General features: G+C 35.8%; 1 protein-coding gene across 1 annotated transcript in view; it reads left to right on the forward strand.

Annotated features, from left to right (window-relative positions):
* Nucleotides 1–19,063, forward strand: part of LOC118188743 (uncharacterized) — a 240,108-nt gene that overhangs the window by 98,899 nt on the left and 122,146 nt on the right. The window contains exons 5-6 of the mRNA XM_085822219.1: nt 7,555–7,792; nt 13,389–13,567. Of these exons, the coding sequence (XP_085678345.1) occupies nt 7,555–7,792; nt 13,389–13,567 (417 nt within the window). The remainder of the gene's footprint in view (nt 1–7,554; nt 7,793–13,388; nt 13,568–19,063) is intronic.

Genomic DNA, 19,063 nt, shown 5'->3' on the forward strand with positions numbered 1-19,063 from the left:
AGCATGCCTTCGTGGTGTCACGGTAACACACTCGGCACGTATTCGAGAGGTCTAGGTTCAAGTCCCGGTGAGGGCATTGCTCATTTGTCTCGTCTCACGCTTCAAAAAACCCAATGAAACTACAGTGGTACCCGAAATAAAAGGTGTGGGATATTAATTCGTCATCAACAGGATTTGGCGATTGGGTTTCCCTAGTCCGCAGTCACCCTTTAAAAAGGGGGTGTATATAAAGTATTTTTCCCTCCCCCCAGTAAGACTTCGTGGTGTAACGGTAGCACACTCGACGCGTATTCCCGGAAGAATCCCGGAGAAGATTGCTCATTTTCCACGTGTCCCACATCAAAAAACCTAATGACTCTATAAATTTAATAGTCCGTAAGAGGAAATCATGGTGTCCACATCAGATTTTTATTATTAGTCCAAAGGGGCAATTTGCCCAGAAGGACTATTAATTTTGTTTTGGCATTTTGCGTTGGTTCACTATAAATGTCGGTTACAAATTATTGCCACGAAATATCAGAACCATGTGTTATATTTAAAGAAATTGAATAATGAAGAATCTGCATGAATGTATGTATGTATGTTTCTCGCAATGTGATAAAACAACGGTACCAAGAGCCATCAAACCATTTGTTTTATTATCGATTTCATATTTTGTAACACTTTAACGAATTTTTGATTTACTAACTCAGCGATTTCAAAACGAGCAATGGCAGCACTGTACCAAAAAAGAAAAACATTTTTATCTTCAGCTCGCGAGACTGTGTATCAGAAATTCGAAAGATAGGCTCCTTTTAAGATTATTTTGCGATATTGCTGTTGAATTGAATTTTATGGTCTAAGTTCAAAGAAAAATTGTATTTAATAAATAATGGTAACGCACAAAACGTTAAAAAAAGTCCCTTTGAGAGTAATATAAGATCTGAAAACTTTCATTTTTTTTAATTGTGAGGTATTCTTTGTATGTTATATTTACAAAGAAAAAAAACCCTGATGAGGACACCAGACGACGTCCTTCTACGACCAATTAAATTGTACATATTTTTTGCTGCATTCGTGGCGAAACTAAGATACATAAAAATTCGGAGCATCTTCTTTAAAAATTGTAAAACCGGGAATCACTTAAAATAGAGACTATAGTTTAATAACCATATGAAAAACAATTTTTCCAATTAAAATTCGAGTTCTTAGGGAAGAAGAAATACGTCGCTACAGCTGGAAATAAAATATTGCTATCTTCGACCGTCCAGCATGTTGCCATTCAGCAAAGTCATTTAGCTTTCAAATTTAATGAAAGAGCTCAGCTCTTTCTGTCTGAAATTGATTAAGAAACTGAACGATTTAAATGTTAGAAATGCAGTTCTTATTTTTTTTATTTTTAATCCGATTGATTTAAACAAAAATGCGTTTAATTCATGATATATAATTTTAATGAGGAACATTAATTATTTTTTATGAATAACAATAACTCATTAAAATCATTGTCTATAGTAGTTTCCTCTTTTATAAATGCCATTTTACGCGCCTATTCGTACTATAAATTGCAGCTGTTTATCTGACTCATCTTTCCCTCTGTTGTTGCTAATAATATCGTTTGTCTGATATTAGACCTAAAGTATGAAATGTATCTTCGCGAGAAGGCAATATTGCGCGAGTCATTAGCAAAAGCCTTGGGTACCATGCAGTACGTCTTTGCTCCATTCCACCTCCAATTTTGATAGCAAGCACCTCGGGGGTGGACGGTTCCGAGGGTCTCCAAATTCGCTTTCCCTACCATCAACTTCTCGAAAGGACTTTTGGCTCGCCGCATATTTTGTGTGCCCCATACCGCACACACACTATACATTTAGAAACATCCATGCCGTTTTCGAAATTTGAACCCGGGCAGACAAAATCACTAAGAAATAGCCCAGTTGCGCAGCTTTCGCTTTGTGACACATGGAACAGGAGGGGTGAAATTAGAAAGTGATTAAAATGGTAAAATATAGCAACCAGTTTTCAGATCTCGACTTTGCAATTGGTTAATCATGTGAATTCACGTTTAATACTAACTGGCAAATTTGCAATTGGTTAAAAACAATCATGTGAATTCACGTTTAATACGTACTGGTAACTTGCGATTGGTTCAAAAGAATTGTGCGAATTCACATTTAATACGTATTGGCAACTTTGCAATTGGTTTAAAAGCATCGTGTGAATTCACGTTTAATATGTATTGGCAAAATTGCTTCATCAATATGAAGGAACATAAATTTTCTAATTAAAAAGAAAACATTGGAAATTAAAAATCTCCAAGCCAATTTGGTAAACAAGTAGTTAGCCAATCTCACCATAACGTGCCTGACATTTTAAAAGTATATCATACTTTCCCTTCTGTCGTAGGTCATCCGCATATAGAGTTCATTTTCGTTAATCCCTAGAGGTGATCTTATAACGAAGTTTCATTGTATTTGAAATCCAAACTTTCTGTTTTCTTTGTATGGATCAAGATGAATGAGTAGTACATACGCAAATGTATACAAACTGTCTTGATCCTTCTAATTGATGTGTTAACGGGTTGCGTTGTGAGGATTTCGGCATTTGCTCTTACGAAGGAATTCGCAAATAACTGAATTTAAAGGAATGTGAAAACACATTTAAGTTTAAAAATCTTTCGAAGGAGTAGTAACGTCCTTCTTCTTCACAATGGGAGCCAAGTCAAAAACCGGCGTTTGTCTCGACTTCCAAACAATGTCGTTTGGAGCTAGGCCAAGGATGTTGCTTGTTGCCACTAAAAATAACTCAAATAAACGGGTTCTTGCATTCGAAATGTAATGCTTAGTGGCTCGGTACTGCATTTTTTGTTTCCTGATTTATTGGTTTTGAAACAGCGAATTAAATGACTGTCGAAGAGTTGCCTTCGAGGAATCTTTTAATTTTGAATGTGAAGTTACGATTGAAGATTTGCATGCTTATGGGACTGCAACTTTAAATAGATATCATAAAAGAGGAAAAAAAATTAGAATGGTTTTAGTGAATCCAGTTAGTAAAATTTATCGAGTCTAGCTGGTAACTAATAATAATAAAGATGAAGAATTACGTTTATTGTTTTTAACAGCTGTGTTTATTAGACAGTAAAAAACAGATTTATTTTGAGAGAAAAATTAATTAGTTGACGCTTTTGGCGCATGGAAGATAAAAATATGTTATTTTGGGAAGTGCCAACACTTTTCTTTTAAATCGCGGAGTCAGTTGATCAACTTGGAAAGACAAATATCTTGCGCTTTGCCCAGTGGCAGCACATATCTTTTAAATAGCTGAGTTTTCTTATCGAACTTGAAGCATAAATATCTTTCGTTCCGTTCAGTAGTACCATAGTTCTTTTAAATATTTGAGTTTGTGATTAAATTTGAAACATAAATGTTTTGCGCTTTGCCAGGTAGAAACCTATTTCTTTTAAATAGTTGAGTTTCTGATTAAATTTGAAACATAAAGATGTTGCACTTTGCCGAGTGGCAACATATTTCTTTTAGATCGCTGATGCTTCCGATGAATGAGGCTCCGTCCTTTTAACATGTCTTTGTAGTATAACGGGAAGCGCACTCGATGCGTGTTTGGGAGGTCCTTAGTTCAAATCCCGGTGAGGACACTGAACATCTTTTACGTTCCTGCATTGATATAACCTAATACCTCTACATATCTTTCTTTTGCGGTGTGGTAGAACATTTCTTCTAATTAGCTGGGTTTTGGATCTACTTCGAAACATAAATATATCTAGCTTTACCGAGCGGCAACACGAATCTTTTAAATCGCTGACTATTTAGAATTCAATTTGAAAGATAAATAGCTTACGCTATGCTGAGTGGCAGTACAGTTTTTAAATAGCCAACTTAAAAGAAATCATTAAGTTTACATAAGTTATTAAGTTAATAAAATAAATGCTAATACTTTTTTTTTTTTTTTTGTTATTATTGCAGTTTCCAAGAAATGAACTATTACCGACCCACAAACGTCACATTTTATGTTTTCACTTTTTTGATCTAATTAAAGTTGATGACTAAGATTATAAGGTATTTCTTCCGCCTTCTTAGCATGCCTTCGTGGTATAGAGGTCATCACGCTCGGCGCGTATTCGAGAGGTCCGAGACTCGAGCCCCGGCGAGAGCATTGCTTATTTCTCATGCCTCCTGCTTCCAAAAATCTTAACATCTCTACAGTGGCGAATGATGATTCTTCACCACTAGTATTTGGGGATTGGGTTCCTTAAAAACCCCAGTCGCCCTTTAAAAGGGAAGGGTCTATAAGGTATTTCTCCCCCCTTCTTAGCATGCCTTCGTGGTGTAGTGGTCAGCATGCTCGGCGCGTATTTGAGAGGTCCGTGGCTGCTAGTCCCGGCAAGGGCATTGCTCATTTCTCATCTCTCATGTTTCGAAATAACCTAATGTCTCTACAAGATGTCTTGTTCAAAGTTCATTTGTCTTATATTTACACTTTTAATTGCCCTTATTTTAACTTGTGTTAAAATTATTTATCGGAACCACAGTATCACATCTGCTTTAAAGCAAAAGCATGAAGAATATTATTTTTACCTTATTTTCTAATTTTTGCAGCTCAATGCGCAAAATTCTTGACGACAAAGGTCTTTTTTAGTTTCTTGTCCTTTCTTTTATTATACATATATATATATATATATCATATAATTTAAATAATTTGTCTTTGAACAATTCAAGTAGGTGTACGATGTTCAAATCGATTAATTATTTATTGATTAATCTAAGGACATTTTTACGTCTTTTATTTTTCAGTGGGCTTATTTCCATGTGAGCATATATCTATGTGAGCTTTTTTCCGTGTGAGCATATTTCTAAGTGAGCATTTCCATGTGAGCTTTTTTCTATGTGGGCATATTTCTGTGTGGGCTTTTTTCCTGTGGTCATTTTTCCGGTCACCATTGAATTCACAACGCCATTTCGGAGTAAGAATGGATTAGATTTTAGTTATTTTGCTTTTCCTTCTATACATTTTCCTTTTCTTTCTGGAGAAACTGATGGAGTTTCATTGGGTCTCCTCAGAATTCGAGAAACGCTCAATTTTCCAGCACTAACCACGGAAAAAATATTTGTTAAAGGTCATGGTTTTGGGATTGTTAAGTGCGATAATCTTTTATCTCTTTCTAGGAGTTATATCCATTTTTAGTACATTAAAATTAATGAATACAAAACGTACTTACAAAGTATGCAAAAGTAATTTTCTGTTGGTACAGAAACAAGCTTAAAAATGGTGTAATAATCGTAACTTGTTTAAACCAGTTCTAAGCAGTCAAAAGCAGACATTCAGAAGACATTACGGCAGAGGAAACTACTTTGAAGAAGCTGCTGTTGCCAGATGTCCGTCAATTTAAAACTTTTTGAAAACATCGCTTTGTTCCAGTTTATTTGCACATTATAAGTATGCGTGTTTCTTGATATATATCTTGGAAATTAAGCGAATACACTAAGAAAACGAATTCAAGTACTGGATAAAGTTTGGTATTATAATCAAGAAAATGTTTTTTTCTCATTTAAAGGTTTGGGGAAAGGGCTTCGGAGAGAAATCCTTGGTCGGCTGAAAGGATAAAGAATTCAGAAGAGTAAGTAATAAATCAAATTCTGAAAAGTAAGTAAGCCACATAATCTGAGTAATGCCAGTTCTTAGAGGGAATATGGTATGTCAGTAACTAAATCCCTGAATTCCTAATTCCAAAATCCTAAATTACAGTCGTTCCATCATTTGACGCGTACAGACTTGATAGTCAAGTAAAGAACCTGTATTTCGAAAGCTTTGAATGTTTAAGGGTAACAGCTGCTCAGAATGACCACTTTCTATGTCTTCACCCGTGACGCCACAAGTCAATCTGTATACACCAGTTTGGTTCTGAACTTGCACAGTCAACAAGAAGAGTGGTATCTGTGCAAATTATTTACAGACAGCTATATATTTGTAAGCTTCTTATAACATAATCAGTGGTTTTGAATCAGCGGCATCCTCGGGCACAGCATGTCAGTTTAATTGATCTGGAGATTACCTCGTTTGGATTCCAGGAATTTTGTGTTTTCATCAATGAGTTCTGCTTTTGTCTACAGATTGATCCTTGGCATTATTGGTCTCATAAAAACCATTATCACGCCAATCAGAGTTATGACATATACATATACAGAGGAGAAAGTTTGGTAGGAGGATTGTTGACGGCGGGTAAACTGTCTCCATATCTTTCTTTGCGGGTACTGTGACTTAAGGGAAACACCAATTGGAATTAACCGGTTCTCAGACTAAAATATGTCCTACCAACGGCACGTGATACTCATCCAGACCTACGCTGACAAGAACACGCCCATAATGAGCATCGCCAGCCAGGACAGAGTAATCACTACTGAACATAGCTTTGTGAGGGGGATGTTAAAATTTACCAATTCTGCTCAATCCCGCCATGATGGAAGGCCACCAGAAGCCTGGCGGCAAGCACGTGGGTCCAGGGAACGTTGCCATCTCTTCCCCAAGCCGAAGCGGACCCACGGGGGGACTTAAGGGTAACAAAATGTCACATATGTTCAATATGTTCGATCATTTCTTGAGTCCGTAAGTCTTGATGCAATTTCATAAATGAAAACATCCGAATTCACAAGACTGCCATTACTTAGAATAGAATGTATTACTTCTCATGGAGCATCGAGATCTTCAATTCGTTCAAACACGCATGGAGTTAGTACCGTAGATCTTCCATTCCTCTTTTTGACTCTTCCTGAAAAATTTACAATATCAGATTACCTGTTTCTTGAATGAGGACAAATATTTCAACGGCCATAGATAAACGTTTTCTTGGTATGAAGTGACGCTGTGGACATTGTTTGCAGCAGAAGTCATCACACTCCATCACGAGAGACTGCCTTCAGAAGCACTTTATTGTTGTAAAATCCTACGATTTTGATACCACTATTATCATATTTATCATTTTCCTTGAATTTTCTCACATCAGAATCATGTTATACTCCCAAATAAGAAACTCTGATATAATAATACTTATTTCTAATTTCCTTGCCGCCCAAAAGGAATAGTGGTTAGGGACTCTGACTACTGTACCGAAGGGCTTGGGTTTGAATCCCCGAGAAGACATGGATGTTTGTAAATTTATAGTGTCTGTGCAGCATGTCGCACTCTAAATATGTGGCAAGCCGAAAATCCTTTCGAGAGAGCTGGTGTAGGGGAAGAGGGATGGGAGGCCTCCAACCCGTTCCCCTGGAGTGCCCTCCTTCAAAATTGAGGGCGGAACTGAACAAAGTCATACAGTCACCTGTGTGGTGAACAAGGTTCTTCCCAACGATAGTCGCAATCTTGACTACTTGCCTCGATGAAGTTCGTGGGCTTGCTCTGATATCAGACAAGCGAGGTTAGTAACAACAACCTCGCTTGTCTGATATCTTGTCAACAAATTTCCTTTTTAGTACTGATTTTTTTTATCTTAAGTAAGTCTTCTGCTGTTTTTTAATGTTATAGATGTTTTTAAATACATCTATAAAATATATGTGCATTATGTTGCAGAGCCGGTTATCTCCAGTGGTGAAGGAAAGCATTCTGGGTAAGGACTATGAGACCCTCAGTCATGAGCTGTACGACACAATGGAAAGAGAAAGTGACTTGCGAGAGCAGTTGAAGTTCAGCGAGGAAGAGGCAAAACAGGCCAGGAGAAAGATCATAGCACTGGAGCAAGAGAATGAAACGCTCATGATGCAAATCAAAAAACTGACGAGCATCGTTAGCAGCAAGAAAGGCAGCAAAGGTGAGGTAGTGACAGCTATAATACTAATAGTCACATAATGTTCATACATGTTTAAGGGAATATTTACATTAATTATCCCATAATCTTTCGATTTAAACATTTCTATCACTTTTAGTTAGCACTCACTAGGATGCAAATGAGATACGTGTGCATGAGAAGAACGTTCTTGAACGTTAGAGAGAGAGGGAGAGATGTTGTGTAGAGAATTTGTCTGATAGCGTTATAAAAACTAGGTGAATGATTTTCTGATTTATGGAAATTTTAATTTTATTTGATTCTGAATTATTTACTTTAATGCTTTAATTTTGGGGAAAAACAGATGCTTCTGGGAATATTATTTAGTTTAAAAGAATATTATTTATTTTCCTTTATTTTCAAATTTTGTACAAGCTTTGATTCATTGTGAAAAGAAGCAGGGAAAGGGAGGCAATTTTTGCTAAGTCATGATTTCGCGCGCTTTGTCCTTTAGAATGTTCTAGAAGGAATTTCTGTCGCCAATAGTGACCTTGTGTAGTTGACCTTAAAGACAAGAAGTACGTGACAGAAAAGGTCAGAGGTTGTTACTTGACTTTCAATGTAAGTCATTCAGGTTTTTGGCGATTGAGGGTCCGGTTGTTGGCTAAGTGAAGAAGGGCGCGCATGCGCGATCACCCTTATTTCCGCATTCAGGGGTTGAAAACGCAAATTTTGCCAAAATTAAGGGGGCGATAAGTGAAGCCATAGGGGGAGCCCGCGTTTGTGAAGGAGACGAAGGAAATTCGAGTTGGAATCACTTACTGGTTTGTTGAACTTACTTTGGACGTTACTCTTGAAGCTTGCTCTTGGGATGAGCAAGAACAGGCGAGCCGTAATTGCCTAGAAAAACGTTTCTGGCCGGGAGCTGCAAACATGCTTCCTTGCCGCGTTCTGGAAAAAAGGCGAAATTGAACCGGGCGAGTGACTTAAGACTTTCAAGACCAGGCGGATAGCCGTGCTGGGCAGCAGTGCTCCTGTTTCTGTTTTCCAGAGTTAAAATAGCTTCGTCGCTATGAAAACCAGTTACCTGCGTGTGTGTTTCGCCAATAGTGCCAGGACAGGACGATGTCTTCTGAAACTTCCATTTGTGACCGTAAAGATGAGCCCCGCCGACGTCAACGCTTATTAGGATACGAGTCCTCCACTTCAAGACGTACTGACCAGATAAATCTATTTTTTTTTTTTGTGTTTGAACTTTAAGTAAGGTTTGAACGATTTCCTTGGAATGTAAAATAACAACGTCGAATCTTAATTTAATTCACAGGCTTTCAATTGTTTCCCTTTCCCCTTCTAAATTACCAAGACAAACCTTAAGGTTTTTATATGAATTTAAATGTAAAAGAAAAGTAAATGACAAATTGAAGAATTCCCCTTAGACTCTCTGATGAGGATAAGATTTTATTTTATTGGTGATGAATTCGAATAAACTGATATTTAATCTGGAAACCTATTTCAGTATGTTTCTTTATATATTTAATATGTTTTTCCTATATATCTCGTATATGTTTTCTTATGTTTACGATCCTCTCACGGCGCGGTCCCGGGATGCAATTTTTACAACGCAAATGCATTAAAAATTCACTATACGATCACTAAAAAGTTTGGTAATTAGCAAATTCTTAAGAGTTTAGTTTCCTCCCTAAGAGGAAGTAGAAACCTCTCACGGCAAGTAGTTTCTTATTTAACAATGGTGCCGTGAAGTTTCTTATATAACAGAGAGCTTTACTATTTCCTCGCCGAGGTCTTACAAGTAAACTTTCTCCCCTTTGATACCGGTTTTCCGGAAACCCATACATTTTCTGAAAGCTTAAATCACAAGTAAAAAGAGTGTGATGTCTTAGGGGCAGAGGGACAAGCGTTTAGGAGCTATAGAACCCCCAAAGTATCGTTGAAATGTGCATAGATGGACATATTTCCGTAATGGCGTCTCTATTTCTTGTATGTTCATGCATTGCCTGCTTCCGAAGTACCTGAGGGTAAAGTCCTACAAATTTCTACGAATTTTTATGAATGAAAGATTTACGGGAAAGATCCAGCCTCTAGATATTCATATTCATTTTTTTAAACGCTACAAATCTTCCGTTCGTTACATAACGGGCACAATCATTATCGAGACACAGGAGCCCATTTGGCATCGCGATAATTTTATGGCCATGCAGTCCTTTTCACTATATCAATTCAGCCCTCCTCGTTTTAAAAACTTGATTAAGTATGCCTTTTATAAGGGCAGATACTTGGACGACGAACCTGGAATGTGGATTGCACCAATGGGTTACTGTTTGCATTCATTCATAAATGATGAGCGTGCACAGTACGAGGCTGTCGCTTTGGTAAAATGGGGCTGTTCTGAACTGTCTTTCTGCCTGTCTCGCTGTTTATTGGATGAATTGCTCATCGATTGTCTCTTGTAATAGATTTTGTTTGAAGTCAATAACAAGTCACATTTTCAATATCCCAACGTATAATGTTTCTTTTCAACGAGTTGTATCTTCCTTTATATTGAGATCTCCACCTTCTTACTATATTATTAGTTCATATAAACACGTGAAACGAGCATTTTAGCGACTTTTGGTGTCATGTTTCCATCACTTTTCTGTTATTTTGTGGGCACGATAACTCCTAAACGCTTGCCTCTCTGCCCCTAAGATTTCACAGTTTTCTATTTGTGTCATAAGCTTTCAGAAAATATATGGTTTTTCGGGAAACCAGTATCAAAGGAGAGAAGGTTTTATTTAATTTATCTGTAATTAGCTTTTGGGTAGACGAGTTACTTACTCAATAATTTAGAACAGAGCCAACGTTCATTAGGCTTATGTGTTGGGAATCTTCAGAATTAATATGCTTTGAGATTTTTATTCACGCTTTATATTATATGAGATCTATAGAGCTACGCGTATTTAAATTTTAAGATCAAGGCTTGCATTTGTCAAATTAAAGGTTTTAAATAAAAAATTTTCTAAGCTGCATACAATGTTAGTGCTTTGCCTCATTTTTGGTGGATGTTTCTGTTTTCTCGTCTGTCTTAAAACAAGTTGTAGAACTGTACACGATTTAATTGTCAAATATGTATAGTTAAAGAAGTAATTCGAAATAATAGGATACTTATTATGCAGTTATATTTAACTTGATTTCTAATTTTTGACTTTCTCCTGATGAACCGATTGTTTTGAAAGGTTTCACACAAATGTAATCCACACAAGAAGGTTTTTTACTTCCTTGTGCGAAGTAAAGGAAACACTGTAATCGCGAAAAATTTCAGTTATCACATATCAACAGAAATATGCATTTTGACAGTTTCCCAATTCATTTGAACGACTTTTTTTTGCTTGTCATCTGTACGTACGACAGAATGAAGCCCTTTCTTTTCCAAAAGAATTGTAAAATTGATTTAAAATGAATTCAGAAAAGATTTTTGGGGGCACATCTGTATGTACATATTTACGTACATATATGCGTATCTCGCATAACTCAAAAACGATCAGCCATGAAATATTTAATTTTGTGTATGGGGCTGCTGTAAATTTAGTTGTGCACCTCCCCTTTTTGTTGCAATCGGCAGTACCAAAAATATATACCCTAGAACCTACTGTAAGGGTCAACTCTGAATAAGGTATAAAGGTATGATTTTGTTGTACAGGGTCCGTTTGAATAGGAACTTTGATATATTACCTCTTATTGAGAGAGATTCTATTTAAGAGACACTGAAAACTGCTTCAAAAATAAGATAGAGTAGAGAAATAAATAAATATAAAATTTTTTTTGTTAGTAATCTTTTAAGGTTTCAAAGGCAGGTATGTACTCAGAGAGAGATAGTATCGTGAAGAGGGAACAATAAAATAAAAAGTTAAGGCCTCTCTTTCGTAAACAGCTTTTCAGTAGAGAAAGGGGAACGATACATTGGCGGAAAGCAATCTGTCGTGCAATCAAAAGGATGTAGCACATTCACAGAATTCAAAATCCAGTTATACTTATGTTCGGAAACACTAAATTATCCTAATTAACATTTCTCATTAATAACAACTTGCTGCAATTCTAATTAGTTTGTTTCCATTTTCGAGCCCTCCACCACAGCTGAAAGGTAAGAATCGCCTCCTTTGCCGTTCACTTAAAACCAAGCAGTGAAGGACGCAATCAGAGAGTGACCACTGCGAAGGGTTACTTAATACGACGGCAGTACATTTAGCTGAAGAATTTTTAGATAAATCAAAGAATTTATGTGGTACTGTAAAAGTAAATAGAAAATTTCTACTGGCAGAAGCAAAACTAAAACAAAGACGAGGTGACAATGTGAATTTTGATATCCGAAAAGAGTTAAATTTTTTAAATGGACAGACAAACTGTCAGTTTGCAAGTTAACTACTTGACACAATCATACTTGTACTTGGATTGAAGGAATAAGTGGTAAACTAAAACCTGATGATATTTTTGACTACAATAATGCGAAAAAAGGCGTTGATATATCCGATCAAGTTACATCATATTACAATTCCTTACGCAAAACCGTTAAGTGGTACAGAAAACGTATCACGGAATTGTTATCATGACCGAATTAAAAATCGTACGCATGCATGTACGGATATATGGCATATACGCACATACATACTACATATACGCGTGCAAACATATATATACATTTCTGAATCTAGTTCTAATAACAGAAGAGTGCCGTTTTTTCTTTTATAGAAGCCATTCCGCCATACGCTGAGTGGTAAGATCGCTGACCTGGTACTTCGACTCATGTTCAAATCAGGGTAAAAGGTTTAACTGCATTTGGAGGTTTTGCAATTTTCAACATATATAATGTCAATACGAGATATTATTGTTTGAAAATCCTACAATAAGGAATCTTTTCCCTTAAATAGGCCTCATGCAGCTAGCCTAGATCATTTCGTTAGAAACTATCTTTGTTCACAACAATTGTGAAGCCATCTTTTGCGTGGGGAAAAAATATAACTATAGGTTAGATTACCTCAATATGACAAAGCCACGAGGGATATCTGCCTAAGAAGAAGAATGACTTCATGGAGGACGTTCTGAGGCTCGTAATCATGTTACGCACGGAATAAACCACGAAAAGAAACCATGCAAGTAACCCGTCTGCTTGAGATCGAACGCAAACCGGGTCGAACTACCAGATCTCAGTGGTCTTCTATTCGGACACTGGTGGGCTCCTATAATAATAGCACAACGTAATGGTAAAATTTAACATATTTATCTTGTGCGATTATTTAGTATGAAATGTTTACAACCGGACAAAACTTTATGCTCACCCTGTATTTCTAATTGATATAAAAGGTTAAAAACTTTTATTTTAATAAGCAAATATTCTACGCATAGTGCAATTGCGAGTGTGAAACGGAACACGAAAAAGACTGTAAAATATATTTATGTTTAACAGTTTTATTTAATTAAAAAATTTTACAGCTATTTATGTAAAATACTGCGGGACCTTGGATTAGCACCTGTTGTCAGAAACTTCATTTGTTAATTGAACAGTTAACAGACTTAAATGACTAACAATGATTTGAATATAGTAACACCGCAAAAATTCTTTTACATAAACGTTAATGTTTTTTCATAGACGAAGATGCTGAAGAAGAGGAAATATCAGCGGAAAATCTTAAAATTCAGCTGGATCTGATGGAGCAAGAAATGGCGGTGCTTCGAAGGAAGCTGGACGACACTGAAAAAGAGAACGAAAACCTGCAATCTGAGGTGAAATATCTGCAAGAGAAGGTTATAAATCAACCATTGATTGAGGTAAGACTGGCACTGTTAAGATGTTAAGTTAGGCAAAATTCTGTCTGGCGTTTTGGTGATAATTTCGAACAAAATGTGCATTTAGAGGAAATATGATAAAGGAATCTTTTCTGTAAAGCGCAAAAATATTTCTCTTTTGTCCTTAATTTTTTCCAAATACATAACATTCTATATTCGTTTATTTTCTGTTTAAGAAGGTGAAATTAACGAGAAAGCACAAAATACTTTTGCTATTTGAAAAAAGATCATCATTTTCATCATATCCATTATGAATATTTATAGAGTCATTCCAGATCAGTAAACAGGAAAAATGAACAATGTCGTCGCTGGGATTCGAATTCCTGACCTCCGGATTACTAGGCGAACGTGCTTTCTAATTACACTAAGAAGGCACGTGTTAAGGGAGCAGAGAATTCTTTAACAATTGGAAAACTTCTTTTAAGATTGAGATACTTTTCAAAGTAAGGATACAAGCGATTAAACTTTTAATGAACTAGTTTCAACAGAATAAATACTGAAGCGCTTACAGGCCATTCAAAAGAGGCGATCGAAGGAGTTTTAACCAGATGATAAAGAAGGTGTATATGGGGCTTTAATAAGGAAGGAATTAAAGGAATAATAAGAAAAAGCATATTCGCTAACTTTAGTGTAATATGTCTTATCGTGTTTTACCCTAATATATCTCGTCGTATATCATCTATATCATCGTGTTTTACCCTAATATATCTCATACCCCAACATATATCATCGAGTATAATATATTTCATCATATTTTACTCTAATATATCTCATTTTGTATAATATAGCTCATCGTGTGCAATATAGCTCATCATATATAATATATTTGACGGTGTTTTACCCTAATACATCTCATCATGATGTAACTTAAGATATCGTATGTAATATTATATCACCGTGTAATATTATATCTCCGATATATCCGATGGTTATATAATATATCTTATCATGTATGGTATACTTCACTGTGTAATACCCTAATAAATCTCGTCGTGTGTATCTCTTTGTGTTTTATTCTAATATATCTCATCATATATAATATATTTCATCATGTTTTACGCTAGTGTTATTATGTATACTATATATCATTATTCATAATATATCTCATTGTCTTTTCCCTTAATATACCTTGTGGTATGTAATGTATCTCATCACGTAGAATATATTTCATCGCGTTCTTTTTTGTATGAATTATGATGCTATCCACGTAATATGAAGCAAAATGCGCTATAATACGCCAATGTACACTGCGAAAAAAAATAAAAAAAAAAAAAAAGAAAGTTTTACATCCACCTTTCTACTGTGCCCATTGACGAAATTTGTCTCGAAAGCGCGACTTAGGATATATATTAGATTTATATATAACAATGCTCTAATATAGGCATTTTGACACAAACTCGAACTTTTTTGAAATGACATGCCAATTTTTTCTCATATTTCAATCCTACGTCTCAAATTATACCTAAATTTTAAATTTGGTAAAATTTTGTGCTAAATTTAAGGAGAAATTCAAAAGTTTATTTTGGGGCATTTTCGTTTGAGTTTGCGTCAAGAATAATTCACTTGGCGAACTTAATATATGGCAACCTACTTTCATTTCCCTTTTTACATTGTGCATGAGCGGGATAAAGTCACTTCGTTCCTACTTTCAAATAATTTTAACAAAGTGAGTAAACCGAATTTTCGTTATTATCTGTTATAATAAATACGCCAAATTTCAAAACGCGCCAAAATGTAAATTCACGTATATCTTCGGAAGTTTTGAACAAAAATCTCTAGTTTGTTGCAGGTATGCTTAGAAATACATCTGCTTTAAAATAAAGGTAAAAAGTTTATAGATTATAATTCAAAATGTTTTTCGAAGAATTTATAAAAATTATTTAAAAACACAAATGTGAAAAATGAATCATTAAAAAAGGGGCGAAAATTATTTGGAATGAACCCAAATTTCTAAATGTGAAAGAAAGAATCAAATAAGTTTAATAAAAAAAGAGATATTAGTAAATATATATAAAATTCAATTAACATTGACGAGCTAAAATTTTGAGAGCTAATTTTTTAAAAACGACTCGTACGATTTGTACAAAACTTGGCAGTTTGGCATAATTTGAGTCGTAGAATTGAAATATGGAAAATTATTCGCATGTCATTTCAGAAAAAACCCAATTTTGTGTCAAAATATCTATGTTAGAACAATGTTATGTATAAATCTATTACATATCCTAAGTCGCGCTTTCGAGACATAAAAAAACGCAAGCTGAGTTTCGTCAATCGGCCCACTAGAACGGGAGATATAAAACTGTCCCCCCTTTTTTTCGGGGGGGGGGCGCAGTGTACCTGCCATGTCATTTATTGAATTGCCACAAATATTACAAAATTAAGGATTTAAGAAGAGTGTTGTTTATAGAGTATTAAACCGAGCATTTGAAAAGGCTGGTCAATTGGAGGCGTCATGATTTGAATCTGTACCTGCCATGTCATTTATTGAATTGCCACAAATATTACAAAATTAAGAATTTAAGAAGAGTGTTGTTTATAGAGTATTAAACCGAGCATTTGAAAAGTCTGGTCAATTGGAGGCGTCATGATTTGAATCTTCGTCAAAGGAAAAACGTTTTGCAGCTTTTTTTTTCTATTTTTTCCAAATAACGAGGCCAGTGAACTATACTGAATGCAAGTAACAAATGCAGATAATGTTGCGATTACGGAGGATTCCAACATAAAACTGTTACATTTATTGCTATTTCTGAGATACGTCCAAGGGAATATTTAGTTACCTTTCATAGGATCTACACAAAAAATATTTCGTTAGAAAATTAAGGAACAAATCATAGTGGGAAACGTGATTTGATATTTATATAATAAATAAGATATTAAAATGGTTCCATTTAATATTACAAATCATGGTATCAGATTTTACTTGATCTAGAACTTATAAACCGGCAAGAACGTGAAGCGAATTGGCGCTAGACCTGAAGTATGGTCAAGTTATGATAACGCGTGCTAACAAGATCAGCCTTAACTCGTGATGAGGCAATTAAAGAGAATTGGTCAAATTTAAGTCAAACTTGTAACAGTAGTCATTGCGCTAGCGCACATGAAGGTACAGACTTCCTGACCTAGGTTTTAAAATAGCCCTTAACATGGAGTGACGCCTCAACCTCTAGAGGCGATCCATAGGAACGCAGGTCCCAGTGTTCAACCCCGGGAGACAATGATTTAAGTTCAGATGCACAAGTACACTAGAAGGTGCAGACTTCCTGACCTAGGTTTTAAAATACCTCTGAACATGGAATGAAACATCAACCTTTAGGGGTGATCCACAGGGCCGCAGCCCCAGTGGGCAACTCCGGCGACAATGATTCAAGTTCAGGTTTGTGCAAGCAAGGCAGGCACCTGAAAGGCGCCAACTGGCCACAGACAACGTCAGTCTTCCTTGGGTCGACCAACGGAGGCGAACACCAGTGGACAACCTTTACAATATCGAATATGTAGCGAGCCTGAACGCACCACCGAGAATAGTGACTCTAATCCTATGCAGAAAATTTATGTACCCCAGAAGCCGAATCTGGCAAAATTCAGGTCTTAGCCAGAAGGCCTGGGGTTGCCTCCCAAGGGGGTAAACATTAATCAAAGGCTAAATAATTTAAACCTTACCATAAGCTGGCTCAATGGTTCTAACGAAGCTTCAAAATTAATATGTGGGCAGCGATATAACGCAAAGCCGAATAATTACAGCTATCAGCGCTGGCAGGAATAAAAGGTAGAGTGTGCGCGCAGCCAAGAAACACACTCTGCCTTAAAATCCAAAAATCTCAATTTGAATACTAGCAAACTCATTTGCATTCTGCTGAGAAAAATTTAAAGTAAAAGTTTTAGTAAAGATATAAATCATAAAAACCTAGTTAACTTTAATATACCGTAAATCGGTAGTACTGAATCATTATGAAATATTTAGGGAAATTATTTATTGTTGGAACTGTTCTTTTATATTTTAGACAATTCACCGATTTTCATAACTAAATAAAATTTGTGGAATTAAACTCTTGGAAATCATGAGAATATTTTTTATTTAAATTTAGAATTTTTTTCCGGAAATTTTACTTTTCACCGTTTCATACTATTATATATATATATATATATATATATATATTCAAATTTCGGAGGTGTTTAAGCATTTTATTTGAACATATTTCTCCTTTCTTTCCCGTGATCTGCCAGCTGCGAGACTGAAGTACGGGATGTTCCATGTTATTTACATTTGGTGTTGACTAAGCTGAATATAAGTGTTAAGCGAAATCTTTTTTTTTCTTCCCGGCGGTAGTTTCCTTTTTCTTAAAAAATATATTTCCTCTTCTGAAAAACATAACGCTTATAAGATATCTATCTTGGGTGGTCTGGAATGTCATAAACTTTTATTTTGGGTACTTCCTGTCTCGTCTTATTTTTCCGAAGTTAGTTGCTGATTTTGTAAATGTTAAGTGGCTGGAATTCGCTGTTAAATAAAGTTCTTGTCAACCCAAACGCTAACTTAGTTTATATAGCGGTTGTTTGTCCACATTTTAGATGAATTTCATTGTACTATTTACAGAAATATTTTAACTAAAAGTTTTGTGTTTTAAATGTTCTGTTTCATAATGTATAAACCTTATTTTTCACTATCTCTCTATACCGTAATTTTCAAGACAATAAAACGTTTTGCATTATCGAAAGAGGTATTTTATCCCATTCCTCCTGAATAGCTTTCCGAAGTCAAAGAAGGGTAGCTGATCCAGGTTTAGATAATCCGCCTTTTTAAAAGTCCCAGAAGCGCAAAAAATCATGGATGATACATCAGAGGATTTAGTAGGGATATGAATGAAGGGTATGGCCTTGATACCCATTGATTGTTCCATTTTTTTAGAGGCGCACCAGCGGCCGATCGATAAAAGTCGCTAAACACTGGTTAGTTCGGTCCGAGGTTCGAATCCCACGAACAGGCTTGCTGGAAAGTTTTAAGTTAAAAAAAAGTACAAATACTGCAAAAATGTATTTTTTCTTCTCTTTTTCTTCAGGCGTTCTGCTCCATTCTTGCTCCTTTTTCTTTAGGCATTCTGCAAGTATATTAAAAAACATCCAACTTTTTGAAACATCTTGGTATTTCTGATAATCATTTTAAATAAAGTTATCGCCTTCCATTTCATAAAGGCCCACAAACGGCCGAGCGGTAAAGTCGCTGAACACTGGTAGTTCACTCCGGGGTTCGAATCCCGGTAAACGGGCTGGTTGCATGGTTGTTTTCGTGATTTTCACCATGTGTAACGTGTATACTAGCCAGTTTTTCTTAGAAAGTCCTCCACGAAGGCATCCCTTCCCTTAGGCTGATAGCCTTCAAGGCTTTACCTTAATTAAATAACCTAACCTAACCTAACCATTTTTTCCAGGAAATTCACAGCGGCTTTTAACGTCTGGCTCCTTTTTTGTCTTGATGCAGTTTTA

Source organism: Stegodyphus dumicola, chromosome 1 (genome assembly GCF_044657685.1).
Source record: "Stegodyphus dumicola isolate Sdum_Otavi_A_Nest chromosome 1, ASM4465768v1".
NCBI classification, from domain to species: Eukaryota; Metazoa; Arthropoda; class Arachnida; order Araneae; family Eresidae; genus Stegodyphus; species Stegodyphus dumicola.